The sequence below is a fragment of the Thermobia domestica genome, chromosome 8 (genome assembly GCF_964235325.1).
Source record: "Thermobia domestica chromosome 8, izTheDome1.hap1.1, whole genome shotgun sequence".
Classification (NCBI taxonomy): Eukaryota; Metazoa; Arthropoda; class Insecta; order Zygentoma; family Lepismatidae; genus Thermobia; species Thermobia domestica.
In genome coordinates, this window is record NC_137461.1 from 155,281,933 (window position 1) to 155,308,998 (window position 27,066).

General features: G+C 36.2%; 1 protein-coding gene across 1 annotated transcript in view; it reads right to left on the reverse strand.

The window, feature by feature from the left end:
- LOC145693304 (retinol-binding protein pinta-like) overlaps positions 1-27,066 on the reverse strand; it is a 78,242-nt gene that overhangs the window by 35,090 nt on the left and 16,086 nt on the right. Inside the window, exon 3 of the mRNA XM_081769168.1 lies at positions 11,704-11,953. Within this exon, the coding sequence (XP_081625294.1) occupies positions 11,704-11,953 (250 nt within the window). The remainder of the gene's footprint in view (positions 1-11,703; positions 11,954-27,066) is intronic.

Here is a 27,066-nt window from a genome sequence, read left to right on the forward strand (position 1 = left end):
GACATATAGAGAAACCTTGCAGATACGAAGCCCTACCAATACCTGACCGTGAGTGCCAAAAGTGCGTATTTGCTCCCTAGATTGCACTTTAGAAAACTGGCTTTGTGTAATTGTACCTACAGTTTGAATGATTTTGTGACAACATTGGCTACTTTTGAGGTATTTGTTCCCTTGGAAAAGATCGCATGGGCATCCATACGCCTGAGATTTTTTTTTAAAATTTGATGAACAGTTGGGGATGCACATCCATCCGTGCATCTCATATTTGCATTACATTGAATCAAAGTACCTAAATGTAAATATAAACATTAAGTTAAAATGCACATATAATATGTATTTAAACAAAATTAGTGAAACACAACATACAAAAGTGAAATAAAATAAGAATACTTTACTGCTTCACAAATGTTCTTACCAAAGTTGCCTTTTGTTCGCACTTTCATGTTATCTGTTGCGAAAACCAAATAAGAAAACTGTCTTGCTTCACAAAGTGATAAACGCTCTTATCGGCGTTTCCTTTCTTAAGCACCCCATGCTGTCTTTCCACGGTTCAACGGTAGTCAGCTAGCGTAGAGACCCCCTCACATTGCCCCGAGTATCTTTCTTTCAGCACACGAACTGTATGATGAAATTTTTCACCATGTTCATCTGATCCTGCACGTAAGTTGTCGAGAAAGAAATACATGTAGCTGTAGAGGAAATGAAGTTTCAAAGACATGTTACAACCCATTTTTTCAAAACTCAGTATGAATTCTTTAACAATTTGGGTATACTATTGAGGTTTTCCGTTTCCCAGAAAACAATTTACCACGTTCTTCAGTGTTACCCACGCTCTTCTCTCGTTTCCATTCAGGATTTCGTCGAATTTTGGATCTTTAATCACTTTCCGTATTTCTGGTCAAACGAATATCCTTTCCTTAAGTTTTGATCTGGGATGCAGGGAAATAGTGCCTTCAGGTAACAGAAGAGACGACCCTTCTTATCTAGAGTCTTGAAAAAATTTTCATTAACCCTTTCTTTGTGTAATTGCGGTAAGTACACATTCTGCGGTTCGACAAGAGATTCGTAACTAACACTTTTCAGCGCGGAAGTCAAAAACTTTCTTGCAGATCATTATTTTCGGTTGTTGTGTGTATATTTTGCCCTACTGTCTCATTCGTACAAAAGATGCAATATTTCGAATATTCCGATTGCATCTCAAAAGCAAGCCAAGAACTTTAAAGTCACCACGAATGTGCCATGGATGTTCCTCGTACTCAAGTTTTTCAATTAAAACTTCATATTTCAGTATGTTTCTTTCACACCTACAGTATAAGCAACCGGAATAGCAGTATGACTATTTCCATTGTGTAATAACACGATTTTTAGATTGAATTTGCAAGAATCCATGAATAACAGCCAATCATTCTTATCATAATCAACGCCAATGGTGACATGAGCTCGCAGACATCTGTACAGAACACGAATCCTTCGTGAGAGTCTAAAAACCTTCACCACATCACATCCTTGTAATCTCGAAGCTAGTGGTTCAGCTTGGGATTAGTGCAAATTCCTAACAAGATCATTTAGTTTACTTTGAGATATTAATTGCGGCTCCGACGATTTTTCAGTATAGACAGGATCTTCCTTTTCTTCAATTTCGGAATCACAATCTACGGAAGTAGCATATTCATCAGAATCATCCAACGACCACTTTCTCGGTGAAACACGGACAGGTAATTCTTTGCTGTGTGGAATAGGTCGCACAGTGGAAGGTAAATTTGTGTATATGATTGACTCATTGGTTGTCACGTTTATACCACATACGTATGTTAAACAAAAGGAACAGTCTGGCGTGTGGTCTTTCTGCTCACGCCATACCATTGACACGGTAAATGATATTGCTTTGTGCGTTCCATTCAACCACACCCGAAGATTCAATGTACAAAGTTTACAACTCACATGTGGAACACATTTTTTTTTATCCTGATTCCCTTCCTCGTACAATTCATAATTTTTTTCAAAAGGGGTGTTATCTCTGTAATATTGGATTTAACAGTCATTCTGACATATATGTAAGAGTATCTGTTAGGGTTATTCAAGCAATTTCTCGAAATAACTCACTGCACCCAACACTCACACAAGTACTTTAAGAAGAAAAAATCTAACAGTAGTACCCAGCAATAAACTTTTAACTTTGATCAATAAGTTCAGCTGTGAACAACAAGAGCTGTACATTTCCAGGGCTTAACCTCCCAGTCTTTCCATCTGAAAAAAAAAAATAAGGAAGCCAAAACTATGAATCACAATCGCACTGATGAAGACTTTTGCACAGTGTTGCAATTACACAGCAGAAAGCATTGTCAACTCAAGAAGGGAAAATTCATTATTAAAAATTCCCTTTTCCTCCAATTTCCCAAAATTCCCTGATAGTATATAAGTAGTACGCCAGCCCGGATATCGAGCCGAGGGAGCAACAAATTTTGTGCTGTTAAGAGTCAAACCCATTGGCACGTGGTTAGTGACCTAGGGATATCTAGGACCGCGCTCTCTCATTTTTGGCAGGGTAGGTATGACCACTCCCTTAAAGTTTCGAAATTTCCGAAAGTAAAAACGATATGGTAGCCAACACCAGCGTATACACTTCTGTATGTTTTGGGGTCCATCTTGTTCACTTTTAAAGAGCTCCTTCGTGGCTAAGCGGTTAGTGTACGTGTCTTTGGGAAACCCGGGTTCGATTGCCGGCGGGAGCTCAAGTGGTTCGGAATCCACGTTAATAAGTAGGTCCACGTCTCATATAGCCACGGTTATGAACAGGAAATTAATTCAATTCATTTCAATTCGTTCCCTTTTAAGGGTAAAAATTGCAAAAATTCAAATTTCGGAGGCTTTTGATCTAATTTTTCGCCTTTGATGAGGTCTTATTACCTTACATGGTTACATTGGCGTATACTGGGGTACATCCCCTTTCACAAGACATAGGTATATTGGTGCACCCTTTAGAAATTTACGGGGCACATTTTACCACCCTTAAATTTTTGAAATCGCAAATTTAAAAATTTGGTGTTATACTACAGGATCACAATATATATCACTATACATTTCGGTGGCCCATCTCTCTCCCTTTTATCCCTAAAAATTGCTAAAAATTAGAACGACAATTTGTTTGTCATGAGGTCGGTTATTAACCCAATTTATTTCCTTTGAAGAGGTCTTATTACTGTATATGGTTATATGGGCATGTACACTGGTCCATTCTCTTTCATGAGATATGGGTATGTTGATGTACCTTTTTGAAAATTTGGGACAGATACATTGATGCACTCCCTAAATTATGGAAATATCCAATGGGCCTAGCGGAATAAGCATGTGAAAACTTCCTCATATTTACCTGCACGAAATTTACAAAATTGGTAAACATTTATGAGAAACTCAGTTTCCAAAATTTCAGCAACTCTAGTGCTTTTGGAAGGGTGTTAGGAGGGGGCAAGGAAAAATGAAATTCTTTTTTCTCTTGAACGGCTGAACCGATTTGCATTTTAAGAAAAAGATGTTAGGTGTTCTCAAAAAAAGAAAAGTCACAAAATATTTTTTTTTTAATTTTTTGGGGTTGAGAATTAAAGTGAAAAAAAATTTCGAAATTTTCATTTTTTTAGTAGACCACTATCTGGGACACCCACAATTTCTGCCAGTTTTCTCTAGAGAGGGTCCCTAACAACATATATTGTTTTCATTTTGTTTGCAAATCTACCTCATAGTGAAAAAAAAGGAAAATGTACATAGGTCAGCATCTATGGTATACGTATGATACACACTGTACACCACTTGGATAACCAATACCTTTGAATGGGGTGGTGAAGTTGTTATAAGATTGGAATCTTATGATAACAAGTATTTTTTGTCTTAATGGTAATAGGTCTCTGAGGATAAAGGGTGTTCTCGTTCTTGTTTGCACCTCCGTTGGCTTCGCCACTGCTGTATATCAACTGAAATTACACATTCCCATATTTTGTGTTAATTTTGCACACTGTTCACAATGTTCTGTGATATTTATAGATTTTTGTTTAGTAACTGTTCTTGTTTTGTAACAGTTGGTTAATAATATGCCCGTTGTTAATAGGTATAAATGTGTTCAGTTTGCTTCGATGGTATTATTGTGTATGTGCGTTTAATATGATCAAACAAAGAGTGAATTAAAATAAATTAATCCTCATCACTGTCTTCGTCAATTAATGGAACAATTTCGGTTTTCGTGAACAGAACTGTTGGCTGCTGTTCTCACGTTGCTGCTATTATGTATTATTTATTATATGCGAGATACGTATCGAAAATCATTCGACCAGCTGAAATACTCAGTAAAATGTTCACGAAAACCGAAATTGTTCCCGTAGTGTACGGAAACAGAAGTGAGGATTAATTTCTTTTAATTAATTCTTTATTTGATCATACTAAACACACATATCTAGTAATACCATCGAAACAAACTATTCACATTAGTACCTATTAACAACAGGCATATTATTAACCAACTCTTACAAAACAAGAACTATTACCAGAGTTGGGCAAATTTCACTTGAATTAACAAGTAACAATTAATCTGTAAATTTAATTGTTAATTGCAATTAACAATTGAAGTAAGTAATGGTTAATTATTAATTGCAGTTGGCCATTAATAATGGAAAATCAATTGCAATTAATCAATTAACTGAAAGTAATTGCAGTGGAAAGTAATTGCAATTAAATTCAGTAATTCAATTGCAATTGAAATTAATTGGCAATTAATTCAATTACAATTGATTTCCACAGCAATTACTTTCAATTGATTGATCAATTGCAATTAATTTCCACTGATTAATTTTCAAGACTGTAGTTCAGAGAGGGCGTGGGTCAATGAAAACTTTAGCCACGACCAATTGACTCACTACCCATCGTGACCAACAACCCACCGTAATGCACTCTGACCCACTACCGACATGAACCACTCTCAGACACTGTGACCCACATACCCACCAAAACCCATTGACATCAACTCTGACCCATGATTCACGCCGTTTTCTCTACTGACTAAAGAGTTTAAACTTGCAATAAATCAAGCCTATGAAATTATCACTCATCAGAATTTGAACTTCTACGATCAATCGCGCAAGTACCACTCTATTACAATAAGGGCGTATCTGAGCTTTCTAATATAAATAAAATGTCGGTGTTTGTTCGTGTATGTCTATCTCCCTTTGTGCGGTCTGTGGAAAAGACGAGTGGACCGAAACTTTTCAAAATTTGGTCACGGGTAGTTTGATCTAGGCCCCAGATCAAGACGAAGAGTTCTTTTTTTTATTTCGAACAAAAGGGGGTCTCAGGGGGACGTTTACCGGGACATTTAAAAGTAGTAAAATATGACCGATATCAGTGTCGATTTCATAGTTTTCGCGGTCGCTGAGATCAATGGTAAAACTCCGATCGCATTAACTTCCAAATTCACCTTATTCGGCTGTGGGACGTCTCACGGGGAAGGGGGGAGATACCGAAACGTAAAAGTATTCGAAAATGACCTATATTAGTGTCAAATCCATAGTTTTCGCGGTTGCTCAAATCAATGGTGACACTATCATTAGCGATGAGTTTCAAATTCATCCATCGTTGTATGCTGGCCTTGGTTCACCAGAGGGAAGAGTTCCCAAATATGTAAAAATAATCGAAAATGACCGATATAAATGTCAAATCCATGGTTTTCGGGTTCGCTGTGCTCAATGGTGAATCTGAAGACCGTGTTTACTTTCACATTTATCCCCCAACAGGTAAGGAACGGGGGTATTATAAAGAGGATCACGAGACATATAAAAATAATCCACAATGACCGATATTAGTGTCAAATCCGTAGTTTTCGCGGTCGCTGAGATCAATGCTGATACTTTCATTAGCGATGATTTTCAAATTTAGACACCATTGTATGTAGGCCCTCCCCGATAAACACCACCTTTACGAAGACACTCATGTGTCGTGTGGGGCGGATTGCGTACTACAGTGAAATTTAGAGCTGTGTCGGAGGTAGTTCACTACCAGAAGGTCCACCGCTACCGAAATGGTCTAAATGGAGTAGCCAGACGTAGAGTGTTCTGGGAGAAGGCAGGAGTTCTCCAGTAGCCAAGTTGGCGGAAATCATAGTGATTGGTACGGCAACTTGGACATTAGTCCCTGGGTCAGAGTGACTTTAAAGGCTGGGGTACTGCGGGGTGGAAGGCAACGGGAAATCACCACTCTCTTTTCCCCAGTTTGCTGGCAGCAAAAATAGAACATATGAACAATGGTCTTTCGCAGGTCAAAATGTAGTTCCGGAGGTAAAATATCCCCCCATTTCGGCTCTCCAGGAGGGGGATGGCTTGGGAAGGACTATTGGACGAAAAAGTAATAATGGGGTGAAGAAGACAGAGAAAGAAAGACAGGGAAGAGCAAAAGGTTTAGGATAGGGACATGGAACGTACTACTATGTTACAGGGAGGAAAATTAGAAAATCTTAAAGAAGAAATGAAACAAAATAGTTTAGATTTGATAGATGCGAAAGTAACGATCTAGAGATTCGATAGTGTCGGAACAGGGGTCATTTTCGTCACACTCTGGAAGCCGATTTTGACCCATTTCCGGTGACGCACAAAACGTGAAAATAGGGGCACAAAACGGCACTAAAATTCACTAGTCGATACGAAAGGAAGGACCTCGAAATTCGGTAGTGGCGGAGCAGTGGGTCATTTTCGCCCCACTTTTGAGGCCCATTTTGCCCGTCTTCCAATGACGCACAAAACGTCGAAATAGACGCACAAAAGGGTACGCGATGTGAAAGTAACGACATCGAAATTCGGGAGTGTCGGAACTTTTGGTCTATTACGTTCCATGTTGCAAGCCCATTTTGACCCACTTCCCGTGACGCACAAAACGTGGAAATACGAGCACGAAATGGCACGAAAATTCACTAGTGGTTAGGAAAGGAAGGACCTCGAAATTCGGTAGTAGCGGAGCAGTGGGTCATTTCCGTCCCTCCTTTAAGCCCATTTTGACCGTCTTTCCATGACGCACAAAACGTGGAAGTAGACGCACAAAACGGCACAACACAATGTGAAGGAAACGACCTTGAAATTCATTGGCGGCGGAACAGCAATAACTTGTTCCGCCATATTTGTAGGCACATTTAACCCACTTCCCGTGACGCACAAAATGTGGGAAAAGGCGCATAAAACGACACAAAACGTGCATTAAAGATGCAAAAAAATGTACCTCGAAATTCGTTGTTGGGGGAACAAGTTAATGACGGCGTGAGTACCCATATAAATATATACCTTAGGTCTTACCCTGAAGGCTGAGAACTGCACGGTCCAATTTTTTAGCCAAAGTAGAAGCGAAACCGGGATAGTGATGTCAACCGGCTCGGCTCGGTTTAACTGAGCGTACAGCTTGAGCTGGCTTGGTTGGCATGATCCATCGACTGGGCTCATTTGAGCCGATGGCTTGAGCCGGCTCGGTAGGGACGAGTCACCGACTCGGCTCGATTGAAGCCAATGGCTCGCACCAGCTCGGTTGGGGTAAGCAATCAGCTCCGTTCGGTTAGGCTCGAGCTGGCTCGGTTAGATGAGCTGTTGGATCGGCTCACTTCTCGGTTCGGCTCGATAAGTGAATGAATTGTAAGCGAGCCGCTTGAGTCGTTGACAACCTTAAACCCGGGTCGAACAGTATTGAACATGTTTGGCTGGACTCCTATAACTTTTAACAATTTTTGGCTCCAGCCCGAATACTTGCTCTTCCTGAATTGAAACCTAGAACCTCGCGACCGATGTCTTTGCGGTCCTGAAGATGTATTGACGATCGAGATCCACAGTTAACTACGTTTTAGTATTCAGATACAAACCGCCTATATTCCAGGTTTATACAGGTACACGGTGTTATAATAATAATTAATTGTAGTAATAGTAGCAGTATCATTGATAATTATATTGTCTATGTAGGATACTTGAAGAGAGCAGTACTTGGAACTACACAAAGGATTTAGCTCGGATTAGCCCGTTTTGGCTCGACTAGATGGAAACTCGATCCGAATTCGAGTCGAGTTAGAGGAAATTTTTCGAGTCGAATTCTCGAGTCGAGCTCGAAGATGTCTGCTTCGAGTAGGGTCGAATTTAAAGAAAACTCGCTCGAACTCGCTCGTGCCCATTCCTATTGTATGCATGACGGGCATATAGAGTTCTTTCGAGGGGGATAGAACCATAAACATAATATATTTAAAAAATACTTATTTTCACGGCTTTCTTCCCAGGGGGGCGAAGGGCTGGTAGTTATCCAGCATTTCTTATAAGTACCTTATTTGAAATATATAAAACAGTAACAAGTTGACAACACAATATACTCACATCTTCTTATCTTCAGTTTTAATTGCTGGTTTCAATTGCAATTAACAATTACAATTAACAATTACAAGTTTCAATTGTCAATTGGAATTAACAATTAAATATATTAATTGCACGCTTTGCGATTGACAATTAACAACTAAAAGTTTCAATTGCCTGGTGACCAATAAACAATTAATAATTGACGAAAATTTAATTGCAAATTTTATGATTGAATTCAATTGCAATTGAAATTAATTGTCAATTACAAATTGAAATCAATTGCAATTGATTTCAATTGATTTTGCCCAACACTGACTGTTACTAAACAAATATATAGGGCTATATATATATATATCACAGAACATTTATTATGTGCAAAATTAACACAAAATGCGGGAATGCGGGAATTTCAGTTGAGGTACAGCAGTGGCGTAGCCAAGGCAGGTGCGAACAGGGTCAAGGAACCCCTTCATCCTCAGAGACCATTAACCATTGAGACTAAAAATACTTGTTATCATAAGATTCCAATGATATAACATCCCCTAATTCAAAGGTATTGATAATAACAATATATGTTGTTAGGAACTCTCTCAAGACAAAACTGGCAAAAAATTGTGGGTGTCCAGTTATTGTTCCACTAAAAATATTTGTTGAGAATTTCAAAATATTTTTGACTTCAATTTTCAACCTCAATTTTTTTTTTTTTTTTTTGAAAATAATGCGACTCTTCTCTTGTTGAGAACACCTAACATCTTCTTTTTATGCAAATCGGTTCACGCCGCCCAGGAGAAAAAATAATTTCAATTTTCCTTCCCCCTTCCTAACACCTCTCCAAAAGCGCTTGGAGGCTGAATCTTATGGAAATTGAGTTTCTAATAAATGTAAACGATACTGTAAATTTAGTGTAGATATACTCGGAGGCAGTTTTCGCATGCTTATTCCGCTAGGCTCTTTATGAATTTGGTACAGTAGTACAAGATCTTAATATATACCTATATAAATTTCGGTGGTCTCTCTCGTTTCGTTTGATTCGCAAAAATTTGCAAAAATCAGTACGCCCACGCGTTTAGTTGTTGACCCAATTAATTCCCTTCGATAAGTATTTAACAAATTGTATGGGTGTGTATAGTTATCCATTTCCTTTATAGAACTATGCACCGATGCTCCCTTTTAAATTTCGTTGGAATACATAGGAACATTCCTTAAATTTGGTAATTACCAAATAACAAAATTAGGCAAACCTTTTCTAGGACCCCTTGTAAAATTTGTCTTCTTTCCTTTTATGGGTGTAAAATGATAAAACAAAATCAAATTTCGAAGGTTTTTGAATTAATATATCTCTCTTCATACGGCTTTACTACCTTATACAGTATGATTATTGAATGAGAACAGGTTTATTACCTTTCATAAGACATAGTTATATTGTGAACCAGTCTTAAATTTTGGGATGGGTACATTCTTTATCTCAAATTTTGGGAATTGTCAAACCAATAATTGGTAATTGTTCTTAGACTCTGAATACGTGTCATTGTAAAAATTAGATGGCCCTGCTTTTACAATTCTTTGGGTAAATAATTGTCAAATGTTGGTATGGTCACTTTTCAGTTCTTGACCTATTTTATCTTATTTGACGGGATGGTTATATACGGATCGAGGACATTGGTACATTAGTGTATCCCTCTTAAACTTTAATAGGAGTACTTAGGACTACTCTTCTTAAATTTGAGAGTTGTCAAAACTAAATTACGTAGTATACATTTCCGAACGTTTCATTGTGTCGATTATCCCAGCCTATGGATAAAGAAATACCAAAATATAAATGGAAGCAACACATTGTACCATGTGAAGGGTGTTTGATTCGTGTAATTGATCTTCATGAGGTTTAACAGGTTATATGTATATATGGTTGTGTACAGGGATTAATTTCCTTTTATAGAACTTGCATGCTTAAAGCTCCTTTTTAAAAATATGCTATGGTACATAGAACCACTCCTTAAATATGAGACATGCCAATTAACAAAATGCGCAAATGTTTCTAGACACCAAGTGGTTCTCCTTATTCCATGTAAACAATTATTGACCTTACTAGGACTAAATTTCAACATATGATTATATGATTAAGTACATGGCTAATTCTAAGACATAGGTATAATAATGCACTTTTGGAGAGGTACCTTCATTAAATTTGGGAATTGTGATAAACAAAATCTTAGTATGAGGTCGGAAGTTCGACTGTTGTTCTTAAGGCAAATTGTAACATATTCCAACTTTGTGTATGATGACATATCATCTTAATATGTTGAAATTTAGTTATAACTCATGGTTTAAGATTTTAGAACTTGGATCCTAATAGGTAACGATTGATATGAAACAATACATTCAACTTAAGTAACAACTCATATTCTAATATCATTGGTGGAAAGTTATTGTTATTGAAATCTGATTGGTCTATTTTACCTAAAACTTTAAATTATGGACTTGAAATTTAATATGAAACATTTTTGAATCTCAGAATTGTAGTTGTGTCTTTGCAATAACAGTTTTACCTTTAGTTAAAACTCACTGTATAAGATGGAGCAATTTAATATTTTTATCACTGTTTTTGGTGCAATTTGATTGGTTAATCACCTTCAAATTTTTGCAGTATACATTTTTAAAGCTTTGCTTACATTTTTAGATTATTGTCTAAATTTTTACCTGGAAATGTGTAATTTAGAAAATTTTAGTTCAGAAAGTTTTAGATCGAAAATTTTGTTTTAAACATATTCACTATAAAAGTTTTTGTTCATAAATTTAGTATGGAAGGTTTGGTTTTACAATTTCTAGTTTGAACATTTTTTTCAACGGCTTTTGCACTCAGAAATAAATATGATCAAAGAATAGAAAACCGTTTATCTTTTAACCAAATAATTAAAAAACAAATAAAGTTTGACGTTTAACCGTAAAACGCAGCCATCCTTGATGCACTTATATTTGAAATGTTTAGTTTAAAAATTTTTATTTGAAATATTTGATTTAAATCATTAATTTGAAAGTTTTGTTTGAAAAGTTTTAGTTTGAATATTTTTGTTTAAAAATGTTTGATATTTTTAATTTGAATTTTTTATGTAAAGAATTTGAGTTGAAACTTTTCTGTTTGTATTTAGATGAGATTAAATATTTGGATGGTTGTACTAAAATTATAAGAACATAGAAATAAAATAAACTATTGAATTAAATTAACAATTAATCATGTACTTATATAAAAATAAAGGCAGTTTTAAATAAAGGCGTAATGGCAGTTTTAAATAAGGGCATAATGGCAGTTTTAAAAATACTCTTCATAATATGTAATATTATACTGATCACTTACCAGGAACAAAGTAACAAATTTCTTCAACAAAGAAAGAGAAACCTTCATGCTATGTGATACTGTGAATTCAAGTAAATCATACACTATTATGACTCCTGTATATGGAATGCCTAATTTATGTCCAGAATCCATGCCAATTATACATCGTCTAACGTAAAGTACTGGATCGAATTCAGACGTGCTTATTGAAAATTTAACAACTGTGACCACACATCCTTCAGGAGATAATTTCTTCAACGGCACAACGCAACTAAGGCAAGTAAAAGAGAAAATGAAGTATTATATGATAATACATCAACAAAATACAATATTTAAAATTGTTGAACATTGGTTGTATTCATAATTATCTTTACGCTTTAAAAGGTGTGGTTTCCTTAAATGTACAAACACATAAAGACACAGTTTAATCTGTACGTCTATGTACGATTTAACGTGTATTTTGGTCTCCAAACTAAGTTTCATATGTATACAAAAGCTACTATGGACATTTCATGAAGTGTCATAATTCTTAGTAATTCTAACTTTCAGATGCGAGCTCATACTAAAAACATTCTCTTGTGGTTACATAATTTCAATAATGTATAAATAAATTATTGGAATAAATTGTGGATAATTATTAGTTAATATTAATAATGAACAAAAATAAATAAATTGAGTAATGAATAAAAGACTAATACTAAAGCCTCTGCTAGAATAAATATTCTTTCTGTGTGAATTTATGCTTAAAAAATTGAGATAAGTATAAGATCTCTAAACCTGTTCCTTATTTTGTGACATGCGTTTTCAGATAAGCATACTAATAATCAAATAAAGCGAAAAGTAAAAAAAAAAGTTGTAATGACAATAGCTAACTCAGGAGTTCATTCTTGGCTAAGCGGTTAGGGTACTCGTATTTGGCGTAGGGGACCCTGGTTCGATTCCCGGTGGGAGGTCATATGGTTCGAATTCCACGTTAATCAGTAGGTCCCGTCTCATATTGCCTCGCTGCTGTAATCTCCGTTAAACTAAAAATTAACTCAACTCAGTAGCTTGCTGAGGCACTGGATATAGGAGAAGTAAACATGTGTAACCATTCTCAGAGTAATAAAATGAATATTGAATTTGTTGTTAGACATATTTAGAATCATAATGAAATGATCTGAACCGGAAAATGTAATACGAGTATTTCGTAATGTACAAATTAAGTATCAAAGCCATGTTAAAAATTGTTTATTTAAGCACAGGAGACTATCCTGCAAATTAACAAGAAATTGATATTTTCAAATAATGCTCTATTACTTTATATTTCAAACGCACATGGGGAAGTGTGATAATGTTGAAATTACGTTATAGAGCTTCATAAGTTGCAATTCACGTCTCAACTACAAAATAACTAAGACTATTAATAATATGGAAGTAGGGCAATATTATAAACTTAGACTGCAATAAAAGCATATCTTAAACCTTAAGCAACATAATTACGCACCGGTCGCTAATTCTTCAAGGTTAACGTTTCAAGGTCGTAATGTTTCCTTCCATCTCAGATAAGAGTCCAAAAATCGTAGTACGAAGACAAACTACAAGTTCACATCTAGACCATATGGATACGGTACGAAAAATGGATAGTTATTTTTAATAAACTAAATCACAAAATAGTATTAGACTTAATTGTTATAAATTGAGCATATGCAAACTACTTTTTTGCGATAGAATTCAAATATAAGCAAATGAATTTCGTTTCATATTTTGAAACAACAATTGTCTTCTAAACTATAAGAACTCAGTCCTGAAATCATTGTAGAACATTTAGGATGCAAGGTTTTAAAACTACGAAACTATCATATATATAATTTCTTCTTCTGGTACTGAATATATTAAGGAATTGAATGTAATTCTTTCTTACCATTTTTCCACTATGAGAAATGGTAGTATTTCTCTACTACAAACCTCCATTATGTTTATTTTTGCGTAGTGACATGCTGCCTCTCAATAACAAGGGACCATTATTAACTGTAGAATTTAGGAAGAAAATTTACCTCCGTTTGATACTTTCCTTCCTTCTACGAAACTGGGAAGATCTTAACACTGTCTCAAAGCATATTCTCTTATCTATCGAATGAGCTATAAGTATCGGTGATGTATCTAATACAATGTGTGCTATAGTTTATTAAATGCAACTCAACAGATTTTGAGAGATCAAATGGTATTCCCTTACTATCTTGGACGTCAAGAAGAATAAAGCATGTAATTATATGTATTGTTTTTCCTTCAGCTCAGAAAAAATTATCACCTTCCCAAATTATCTGTAATTTCTAACCGAACAGACGATATGTATGTCAATTGAAGAAACGTTTGTACCGCTGAGTTTGTGACTCAGAGGTCATGATCTAGGAGAGCGTAGAACATCCTGGTGTGTATGCAATCACCTTCCAAGGTAATGTATACCTTCACCCACTTGAGAAGTATATAGGACGTCTAGATGTTCGTGACTGTACATCTCGTTCCCTTTTATGGGTATAAAATTATCCAAAATATATCTTTCGGGCACTTTTGACCTATTATATCTTCTTTGATGAGGCCTTACTACCTTATAGTGTTATATGAATCAGTACGGTCGTCCAGGACAGGAGTACATTAACCAACCTCCTAGAGTGTGACACAGGCCCATCTAAAATTTTGTAAATTACCAAATTTTAAAATTTGGTAATGTGATATACGATTGTAGTATATTCCTCATTAAATAAAAAATTAAAAAAAAAACAAATGTAGAATAGTTTAACAACAAACAAAATGAAAAAAGGTAAAGGTAAATTTCTATTTTTAAAATCTTTCGTTTCTCTCTCTCTCTCTCTCTCTCTCTCTCAATATATGTATATCACACATGAGAGAAACTGAATATAGCAATAAGCCATTTTCAAACACTTCACATATATACCCAAAGCACTAAATAACATTCCATCTTTCCAATGTCTGCATGATGGATAAATCTGTATGTAAACAAAACATGTGACGAAGCATGTGTAGTTGTATTGAGTGAATTTGCAAACACCTAAGTCAGCAGAACTGATTGTCTTCACTGGCTCAATGTTATGAAGATTAGGTAATTCTGGAATGTATGTGGCCTTCCTGTATGAGAATAGTTATCAAGGTGACCATAAGTTAGCAGCACTAATCAAGCTTACTTAAGTTCCGTCGAGTGAGAGGGAGGGGAAAAATGACAAAGGTAGCCATTTTGAGAGAACTTCCACCTTCTTAACCATGCAGAGTGGGGGAAATAATGAGATTGATTTTGTGTTTCTTAGTTTTCGTCTTTTGGAGTTGGAAAAAAGAAGAAAAAAGACACAATGATTATGGAGCTGACGCATTAGCCAATAAATCAGGTAAGAAAAACTGAAGGTTACAATATATTAAAACTGGTGGGCGGTCCCAACGCTAACTGTTGTCGTGTTGAAAAGTCCGTGGTTCAGGTCCATCCAAATTGCTGTATGGAAAAGAATCAGTGTAATCTTCTTCAGTAGATATGTGGGATATTCTTGGCTTCAAATGAGCTGCATACTCCGAGGATAAAGGGGGGGATTGTAAAAAACGAAGGTTATGGATGTGTGTAGGACCATGAAGGGGAGGTAATTTGAAGTGTTAAAACTAAAAGTAATTGTTCATTTGATACAATGTGATTGAAATATAACTAAGAAAATATTTCAAATTATACAGCAGAAATGTGGTGGTTAAATAGAGAGAGAAAAACATGAAAAATTAATGGTGGGAAAAAATGAAAAGAAAAATTCTAAGATGGCGCCAGAGCGTTAGTGCCTGTTTACCCAAGGAATTATGGACTTAAACATGTCGACGGCCATGAAAGTGCAAGAGTAAATAGGAGAACCGGTAAACTAATGTTGGTAGGTTTTAGGTAGGGGGTGGGAGCAGACGAAGAAGTGAAAAACTTAAGAAGATACGAATACACATAAGTAAATCGTCAAACGTAGTGCCCCAAATCTTGAATCAAATGACTATATATTATAAAATGACCAAACTCTAATTTTTGGGTGCGGGGTAAGAAGGAGTTTATCTCGGCCATAACTCCAAGGCATTTCCTCCAAGGGGATAGAAAAGGGAACTGTGTTAGTTAAGGTCGCATAGCGCTCGACCTGACATTTATTATGGTCAAAATAAATAATAAGAAGGGAAAGAGAGGTTGTTCGAAAAGAGAAGATGCGAATTCAATAAAAATGTAGAGAAAAGAGGGGTGCAACAACACGTTATCACATTATTTTCGTCTTCAGTGCCAAAAGTTTTCCGACAATAATCTGGTAGACAATGCAGGACTATAACTCGACATCTAAATTTTAACAGTATCCGATGTAGTTATTCACCTACGAATCCAGTATGTTAGGGTTTTAAACTTCGATTGGTGGTACCAGGGGCGGATGAACTTCTGACCCGTGCATAATCTCGTGTACTCAGATTTCTTCGGGATGTGGGGGAAGTGATAGATCGGATGCTGATAACGAAGTGTCACTCTCCTTGTCCAAAGAGGCGGACCTTTCTGTGGCCAAAACATCTCCCAATTCCAAATTTTCACTGTCTCGAGCATTGACTGATTTCCGTGCCACTTATCTCAACAATTTTATCATTCTGCATAGTAGAAAGAAGCCCGTAATCGTACAAGAAATTGAAAAATGTCAACAACGTGTCCAATCTCTGCTATAGAAATCTCGGGCTGCGCATTACATTTCTTGCAAAACAATGAACACCTCAAAATTCCTTGTTCTTGCAACAAATATATCACGAAAAGAGGAAGAACAATATTCCAACATAACATAACTCCTGGTATGAAATATTCGTATTTATAGATGGGCAGTGGCGTAGGCGTTTAATTGATAATATTGAAGGCGGATATATTTACGTTTCTAACACTTGATGTCCACACTTTGTATCAAGAGAAGATGTATTAAAGCATAAATTTGGTTGAAACGTTTGATTGAATATGCAGCTTAAAAGTCTGTTGACTATCTGTAATGTAAACAAAGAACTCAATCACAATATATGTTTTGCAATCTTTTCTTAATTTCAGTTAATGCATGGGCAAAATATTCATAATTTCTCTTTGTTACTGAATATTGTGTACTAATTACATTTTTCTCGTTTCTTTTCAGGTAAGTTGAGAATCTGAAATGTCCATCATAAAGTTGTTCCCCAAAAATTAATTGATAACATGAGATGGATATGATGACGAGAGGAAAGAAGAAAGATGTTTACAATGAAGATAAATAACAATATCATTTCTCTTATTTTTATATGCTCGTATTATTAGCGTTAAAATAACTTTAAGTCGATTAACCAAGATTAAATCCCATGATAAGCCATTAACATATTAATGCATTTTTCTTTTAGCTATTTTTATTTTGGAAAATAAAGGTGCCTGAGTTTTCATAGATCTTCTGATTCTCTTTGTCATACTGAACGAACGCTATTCTCTCGATTGAGTCAAGATGTTCTTCCAGGAAAAGACGCACTGTTTGTAAAGGAACGCGACATGTATGTTCTTTGAGAAAACAAAAAGACTCTTGTAGAGATGTTGGGCAACGCAATAGATTTTGTATCGTTGTGTACGGCTAATTGCAACGTTTTATCGTAACACATTTTTGACTTCTTGGGATCCTGATCATCAGGTGCGCTTACGTGAATCACAAAATCCACGGGTAGATTGTAACACTGTGTAACGCATGCGTCACCCTGTGGAAGCTCGAATATTTTACGACACTCTTCTTGCATTTCCTCTCCTACAAGACTTTGAATTGCTTTGTCCACCCCTCGTCGTGGCTCTAGAAGGCAATTGGACGAGTTCACTATACAATCACCTGCTAACGTCGTGATCGATCCACAATATAGCGCAACTTTCTTATTAATTTTGTGGTTATGGCAAATTTTGTTTTTTCGAGACCTTCCACTGAATTTGTTCTCAGCCCCACCTGATCCCAAGATGGTATATCGGACATGAAGACAACTTTCCGTATGAAGAACGATTCTAATTGCGTCTCATTATCTGGATCCTGGAATTTCATCAAGAAGGAATATACTTTATCCACTTCTTGCAGATTTTTGTTGGATACGCCTTCTCCTACCACATCAATCTCAGATGTTTCCAATTTACGCAGATTTTAATGAGTCCTTCTGGAGGAGGATAATACTCTTTTTAACCTATCGATGGCTATAGAATCAATGTTTATCTGACCTCGGGCAGTTCGATATTTCACTGACAAAAACGACTGTAGGTCCGAAGATCTTAAGTCACATACGAACGTTTGCTGTCCATTGCGTCTCTTCACCAAAATAATGTGTTTCTTCCATAGAAACTTTCTCTCCGGATATGGCGTTTTGTTGATTGGCGTGGTCTTGGAAAGGCGAATCTCATGTTCAAAACCACGGGCGAATATTCTGACCAACTCTAGATATCGCCAAACTGAGAGATTAGGTTGTAAAAACGCTCCCGGTCTTTTGGAGACAAATATAGGTTGCCATCCACTCTTTTCGGGTCACACATCTTTGTGGACTGCTCCAATCTCTCTGGAGAAGGCAAAGATTCTTCTGATGCTGTCAATTTCCTCCTTTTTGGCTCATCGGGTACTTCCTCGAACTCCTTCGCATCGCCTAAGTTCGTCCCTTGGCGCAACTTTACGCTGTTGAACATGGGATTCTTTACAAACACCACTGGGGACTCACAATCTAATATTACTCTCGGGATAAAAATTCCCAACATTTCCTCTATACGTCGGAGATTGTAACAGTAACGCCTTTTTCTCCGTAATGTCCCAACAGGTACGTAACTTCACTAAAATGTGCGAACGAGGTGGTAAAATAGTATTCTCTGGGACTCTAAAGATAGCCCTAGATTCCCGAGCGATTCTCGCTGTTAATAACTTAGATAAGTTAACTTCTAAATTCCTAGGTGGTGACTTCCTGGTCGCAGGACGTCGAAAGCGATACAATGTCAAATTCTGCTTACCATAACTTATAATAGCTTTATGTTTTTCTAAGAAATCTGCACCAACCAAACCAAATTCGGAATTATCTGTTTTTGAGATTAAAGACGGCCTACAGTACCGTGCGATAGGGTTAGACATGTTGCATTTATAACAATATGACCCCTTCAAAGTCATTCCCTTGATCGCTAATTACTTTAGTCTGCTCTTTTTGCGCAGTCAGCCACAGCACAATATTCTCTGTCCTGCAAAGCGGACTTTGAACTGCTGACTCCGCATTCCTACATATCTCACTGTCAACGTGACTTGGCGGAAGCACTGACGAGTGTAAGACCGCAGAATTTTTTTAAAGAATTTTTCCAACTCTTTCCTCTTAAGTAATAGTCGAGTCTTTTCTTCCACTACTAAATCAGTCCATAAGGCAGACATGGTATTGTATTGTATGCGAATAACGACCTTAAAAAAGTCGGGCAATAACAATTCTATGATGAGTTGTATCTGCTTTTTCTCAGGCGCGTTAGGATCTGCTCTCAGAATGAGATCCTGTTTTCCATACACATAGTCAACAACTGACTCGTCATCGCTCTGTTCCCGTGTTCGCATTTGTGCCTTTGTCAACTTAGGAACCAAATTAACCTTAAACACTGTTATCAACCACTGTCCAAAATTGCTCATAAGACATCTGAGCATAATCCGCCTTTCTTTCCATAGTTGTAAACCAAGATTCTGCTGAACCCCTAAGCAGATTCCAAGTACTACCTTCCATCGCATCCCATCTCAACCATTAACATCAGCTATAGACTCATATTTTCGTACAAAACGTCCCACGTCTTCCCCTAACCAGCGTAGAAAGGTTCTGGTCTAACAATGGTGTTAAAATAGGCAGCTGTTGGTTATCACCTCCTGACGCCATGACTAAAAAGGGCTTCTCAACAGTAACTTCTAAAGAATCGGGGGTAGTATCGGATAAGACCTTAGATAATTCTATTTTTTTCCGAAACTGGTCTAAATAGTTTCTGGTAAAGTTATCCGAGACGGAGGATCAACACGCCGCGGGATCGAAATAAATCATGTCACTGAGATTTAAGAAGTAATCACCCAGTACAGGAAGTTCGTCAACAGGACGTCGCAACAAACACAAAATTAACTAAAATGTTAACTAAAGTTAACATTAGTTTAACACTAGTTTAAAGAAATACACAGCGTACATATGTCACTACTTAAGTCTAAATTACACATACAAAAACTTAGAGGGAGGAAGAGAGATAAGAGGATGTCTTAAAACACAAGAGGAATTTGGGGCTTCACTACCACTCTTCAAATGATTGAAAAGAAAAAGTGCGAATGAAAAAGAAGGTAAATTAATAGCTTTTAATAGTGTAATACAGAGATGGAGGCGGAAGGGAAGCGTTGGCGAAAATGATTAAAAAACGTTACGGATGGAAAAGAGAGAAAAATTACAGAAAAAGAACGATATCACTACCTTTTTACGGTGATAGAAAAAGAAAGAAATCAGCATCTCCACCATTTTACGGGTGCTTAATTTGAAAAGAATTTTCAAAGAAAGCTGAGTCGTCAATGAGAATTTCTTGGGATGTCTCTCATACGTAGTTCGGGTCCTGGGACCGGACGACACCCGTGTCAGTATAACAGAGATAAAATAGGGATTTCAAGCTATTTGAAGCGAGGGACAGTGTGTAAGTGAGAGATAAGGGAAGGAAGGGATGAAATCTGATATCACAGTACCTGTTGTTCCATTTTCTCCGCTGTGCTTCTTGATATCCTGATGATGATCGTCCTGTGTTTCGCCGTTCTGGTTATAACGCGGACTGTCTCTCTAGGCACTGAACTAGATCCAGCCGTTGACCGAGTTATTGACAGTTCGGCTTGTTTTCTAGATTACCATCTCCGATGTTCTCCAGTCAATTCTAATGTCTGGCCCCGACTAACTACCAAGGATAGTCGCCGACTGACTCTATACTAAATAATAAATACTAGTCTCTTTACCATATATCTATCTATCTATCTATCTATCTATCTATCTATCTATCTATCTATCTATCTATCTATCTATCTATCTATCTATCTATCTATCTATCTATCTATCTATATCTATCTATCTATCTATATATATATATATATTAGGGTGGTCCTTATTTATATGGGCAAAAATAAATTTAGGAATTTCCTTGGACTCACCGCCTAAAATGGTTCCATATGGGACAAAATTAAGCCAGGAGAAAAATTAGATCCATTGAATAATTTTAAATGGTGCCCCAAACGACCTAAAAATGTTGAATGCGTTTACAATACATAGTATATGGGGAAAAGCTGGAATAAACTCTTGTAATTCAGAAACGGATCAAGGGACTGAAAAGATATCTCTGATAATGGAACTAGAGGAAATGACCAACCTAATTTTGTATAGCATTATTATGGCGGCCATATTGAAGTCTTTAATTCAGATCAAAATTCTCAAATAGGAAGAGGGTCATGTTACATATCATTTTCAGGTGGCGTTTTCCCGGAAGCACAAATCTCGTATTATTTTTAAGCTACCGATAATCTTGTAAGAGTTATTACGTGTGAAAAACGAAATGCTTCGATGTAATGTTATTTTATTGTAGTTATGGACCACAGATTTGTAAGAATTTTGGAAGTATTTTACATAAACTGGAAACAAACTGCTAGAGAAAGTTAAATCTTTGTTTCCCCATGAACTACCAATAAGCTTTTCCATCAAGATGATTCATAGACCATTATGAGGAAAAAGAAAAAATATAACATGGAAGAAATTGAAATATCCCTTATTTGTGTAGTACTGTAGCTTTGGGGTAAGTTTTCAATAGGTTTTCAATCTTATATACTACACAGTTCACTTTTGTCACATCTAGGAAAAGATTATCTATGAGAATTCACTATGTGCAAAATAAACTTTTTCTGATACTCATTTTTCGTAAAAACGATGTTGTAATCTTCTGATAGTTTCACTCCCCTTTCTGCTGCATCGTTTATTACGGAGATGAATTTAACTATTGTCTTTCCTTGAAGATAGTCATTGTTACCTGACCATGAAATCGGATCACACTCAAGAAATCCTTTGATATTTTAAATCTCACGAGAAAATATTGTTTGTTGTATCAAAATTACTGATTTCTCTTTTCGCAAGAATTTTTATGATATTATCCTTCCGTCAAGCCTCTTTGCTGCTTCACGGTCTCTCCTTACAGTTTTAATTCTTTCAACCAATTTTTGTTTTTCCACGATGTTAACTTCATCATCAAAAAACTCCAATGCTACGTATTCCTTCTTCAAGTACCAGAGATGCCGAGAAAATTTAGAAAGAGCCACTTCAGATAATTCATTATCTATTTGCCTATAACTGTACAAAGCTTTCAAAAACTGCAGGTCTTGTAATGGTGAACGGGATACTTGATCACATTTAAATCAAGCTTGGACATATAGTCGTATCAGAAAAATTTATGCATTCCGAAGACCCGTTTCTATTTGCTTCGTTAAACGAAAATGTTGGCGAAAGAGAAATATTTTTAAACAGTATATTGCTTTTCCCATCTACCTTGCATGGTGAATTGCTCCAGGGAAACGAAAGAAAACTCTTCAAGGAGATATGCCATCCAAGAATGTCAGTTCTAAAAATTTACTGTAATCTTCTCTGCGTTGTCCTGCTTCTACAAGTTTGATAGCAAAATTCAATACTTCATTTCTTACCTCTGATATGTTGTTCCTTACGTCATTATCATCATCAATTCTGGAATAAATTTAGTACAATCTATTTTAGACCAATCGTTCTGAAAATGTTAAATAGGGGAACGTCCGGTCTAGATGCAAACGAAACCCAACACTTGTCAAATACACATTTTAAAACCAATTCATAAATGTAGTGTCTACAAGGAAGGTATAGAAGATCATTTTGGAGCATCTGCTTTAGCAGAATAAAAGCACCGTTCACATGACACATATGTTAGGGAATAGTGTGACGACAAACTGCCTGCACGAACTTTACCAAGTTCCATTCTTCAAGCTAATGAACTGTAGTAGAAATAATATGTTCGTTCTTCTCTTCGTGATGACAAACTGAGAACACCAATTAGCCTCTCATGAGCATCTCCTGTAATAAATATTGATAACCCGTCGATAGTCTCTCTACCAGTCAAATTCGGCAGTAGTTTTCCGTCTCATTGCGCAACGCACTTGATGAACTCCGAAATTGTTTTTGTGGTCTTATGCAACTTCGCTAGGGATTTTCTCTCAGCATCGATGCATATTTATTACTAGTTCCTTTACATTATGGACTAATGTTTCTGCCGTCGCTGTCAGAATATGTATTCTCGTTTTATCAGCGGACTTGTATCGATCAAGAGCAGCAACCTGTCTTGGAGTTTTAAAATTAGTTTTTCCCCTTTTACATCTCTTGCAGGGTCCGGGCGCACACAGGCACATATTTATATTTTATCTTACATACTTAACTGGGTTTTCCTCTCCATTTCTTGAAATGCTTGCCTACGTGTATTTTGGTGTAAAATTCATACAAATCATTTTCAGAAGTGCATTTTTCTTTTGAGTTCCTCTTTCTAATGAAGCCGCGCATATCCCTCTTGTTCTTTTTGAGCCAAACTCATGTCTTTACATTTAGTTGTGTAAGAATTATTACTTGTGAAAAAGAGAAATATTTTCACAGGTAATAATTCTTAGACGACTAAATCTATCTTTAAAATAGGGCCAGATTTGTGTTTCTGGTGAAACGCCACCTCAAAACGATATGTCACATTACCCTCTTCCTATTTGAAAATTTTGATCTGAATCGAAGATGGCGGACTTTAAGATGGCCGCTGTGACAATACTATACAACATTAGGTGTGTTTCTTCCTCTAGTTCCATTATTCAGGGTATTTTTTCATTCCCTCAAGCCGTTTTTAAATTACAATATTTTATTCCAGATTTTTTCCATATATTATGTACTGTAATCGGATTCAAAATTTTAGGTCGCTTGGGGCACCATTTATTATTATTCAATGAAGTTAATTTTTCTCCTTCCTTAATTTAGTCCCATATGGAACCATTTTAGGGGGTTAGCCCAAAGAAATTAGGAAATCAAAAATTAATGACCACCCTAACATATATATTAAATTTCGAATCCTTAATGACTTGAAGAAACCAATTATTGGAATTAAGCACAATGTTGTCCATTTCATTTTTTCTGGTATATTCGAGTAATGACTGGAACAACCTTTCCAGAGTAGTAAATTTGAAAGGCTTCATGTTACAGTTCTTTGAATTTCCTGAACATCGTCAAAGAATAAGAATTTCAATGGTAATTTCAGTGTGGGAAATAGGAAATAGTCACAAAGTTTTAGATCTGGTATATGGGATATGTTTAAGCACACACTCACACTTCCTTTCGGGTCAAAAATTCTTGTATTGGTATTGCCTGGTGAAGGATCATATTATCATGATCCAGGAATCAGTTATATAATATTGCGAATGCAGGTTACACACGTATAATTATTTTCCATAAACGTTTTAAAACCATCAAACAATAATTTGCCGTAACGCACTTTCCCTACGGAAGGATTTCAGAATGAATAATTAATTTGCTGTTTTTGAAACAAACAACATTGTTTTCACTTTGGATTCGTTTAAACGAAGTTTTTATCCTTTTTTAATTATTGGTGACTTCCGTTCAGCGATTTGGTAATTTGCTGTTGGATGACAGCGAAAATACCGTGTTTCGTCGTCCGCTATAATGTAGTTTTGAAATTTGTATTCCTTTGACCAGTTTCAATGATGTCACTTGCATAATAAGTAGGGTCACTTTTTTTGTGAGACAACGAATTGAAATACAAAGCGACACACAACTTTTTTTCTTATTTAAATCTTACACTAAAATGTGACGAATTGTTTAACCAGTTACACCGAACTCCTTTGCCAACCGTCTTAGAGTTACGCGATATTCTGTAAGATTTTCTCTAATTTTTATTATGAGATTTTCCGTACACACCGAAATTGGACAGCCAGATATTTCCTTCACATTCAGTTGATTCTACGTTACTCTTAAATCGCTCATACCATCTGAATATCTGCATACGAGAGTAGTTACATACAATTGTGCGTTATTTCTACGATATTAGTTGTACTTTAGAATAGTTTAAAACACAATTTAGTCTTCACTTGATGATCCATGAGGCTACTGTCATAACAGTCTCCCGCTCTGGATGCAATATGGCGTCAAAGTCCCCTTTGGTTTATTGTGCGGCAATACAATGTTGCCAATTCATAGACAAAGGTAACTTTTTTTGCATACGATCAATTCTTTCTAACATCTTTATTTTCTCCACGATAAAATTAGTGATACCAAATAAATCTCAAATGTTAACAATACGATTGTCGAGAAAAAATTGTTTAGCACTTATATGAAAGTATTCATCGTTGATAATGACAACTTTTTCGAGAATATCCTATTTAGAGACAACCGACATCATATCTAATTTGAAAAGTGAACAATCATGTTTTGGAAATTTAGGAAACAGAAATTCACATGAGTTTGCTGCCTTATGTGCTGACTTATATATTCACTTTATATACTCGCATAAAGTGAGTTCGGTTTGCGCTTTGTCAGGAGAATATAATATCAACTCACAAAATATGCTGATGTAGTTAGATTCAATGAATGAATAGACGTAATTTAGACTCGTGTTCTTCGTAACTACACATTCTGCTATTTCACAAGAAAGACCACATACAAGTAACGATGAACAGAAATTTGTGACGTATCATAATGTTTCAATAAACCTGCCTAAAACTTGCTTAATTTATTAAATCTATATATTAGTATATGCATAGTCTTTTCTAACGCAGTCGCTATATATGACATAAAAATATTTTTAGAATATCTCACACAGGAAATCAAACAAAGCCATCTCACAAATGCCACAAGGAATCGAACCCAAGGTCCTGCAATAGTATTCATACCTGGAGAATTTCATGGTAAGTGTTAACTTTAGTGCTTGATACACAGCTTCTCGCCAAATTTAAGACGATGTGCAATAAGGTACTCATGTCCTACGGGCGCCGATATACCCATCCATAGCTTAATAAACAATCATTAAAAAGAGCAGAGTTCACGATGCCAACAATCTTCCACTTTGATCACTTTTACCCACAAAAGAAAAGAGATAGATCCAAATTTTAGAAATTGCCATAATCCAAAATTTAATGACGAACGGATGCGTTCAACACTCACTTTTTTAATGTACATATATTCTCATCCATAACGTAATAAACATTCATTCGAGAGAAGAATCCTTAAGTTGAATAACATTCTATTTGGTCATTTTGTACCCATGAGAGGTAACGAGATGAATCACGAGTTACATACTACAGTCCTGTCATACCAAATTTTAAAATTCCGTAATTTCCAAATTTGCGCTCTATGAAGAGAAAAGTTATAGAGTTCCTTCTTTTCTCATTGTCAAAGTAGTTAGGAGATTCATTTCTTCCTCTGTTGTTATATTCTCTACTGAATCAAGATCTTCATGTTTTCAACATCCAATTGATATCGAGCATCACTGTAATTCCACAACGAGATGGGATCATTCTTAAAGAGAAGAACTATCACATCGAGGGATTGGGTACTTAAGTGATGATGTCAAACTTAATTAAATGTCACCCAGTTCCCCAGAGCCTTTATATTGTGATTTCTTGAATACGCTCATGTGGATGTTGCTTTTTCTATCCAATCTTACAGTATACTATTGGCGAACTAAATATGTGCCTGAACAATGCATCGACAATGTATTATTTAATATGCTGCGCCGGCTGATACTGATTGCCATCTTCATATCTGCAGAGTTTCTAGAGGAGAAATCACTGACCAGTCACAACCAAACGTCGTGTGTTATGTGATATTTTACAAGTATTTTTACGTATCCGTTTATGTAACATAGTCATTTACGTTAACTCGAAATGACAACACTACTACGATTGGAGTGTCAGGTGGGCAGGAAACAAATGACGAATGTGATGTGTTCCATAGATGTATACGAGTCAGTTGAACGCTTTTGCGGTTCCATATTACGGTGTGTGTGGCGATAGACATTGTTAAAGTGATTGTCATGTGAAATACCGCCCTAACGCAATGTCCACGCATGCAGAATAGCTTGTGTTTATGAAATTCTAGGTAGAGGAGTGAGAAATGCCAGGACGATTCACAGAGGATTTGTAGAGGCCTGTGGTCAAGCTGCTCTACCGTATCGGACAGTGTCGAGATGGGTTTCAGAATTTCAAGCAGAACGAAAATCAACAGACAAAATGCATGGTGGAGGGCATATGCGAACGGCTACGGACGAAATACATCTTGCAAAATTACAGACACTGCTTGACGGTA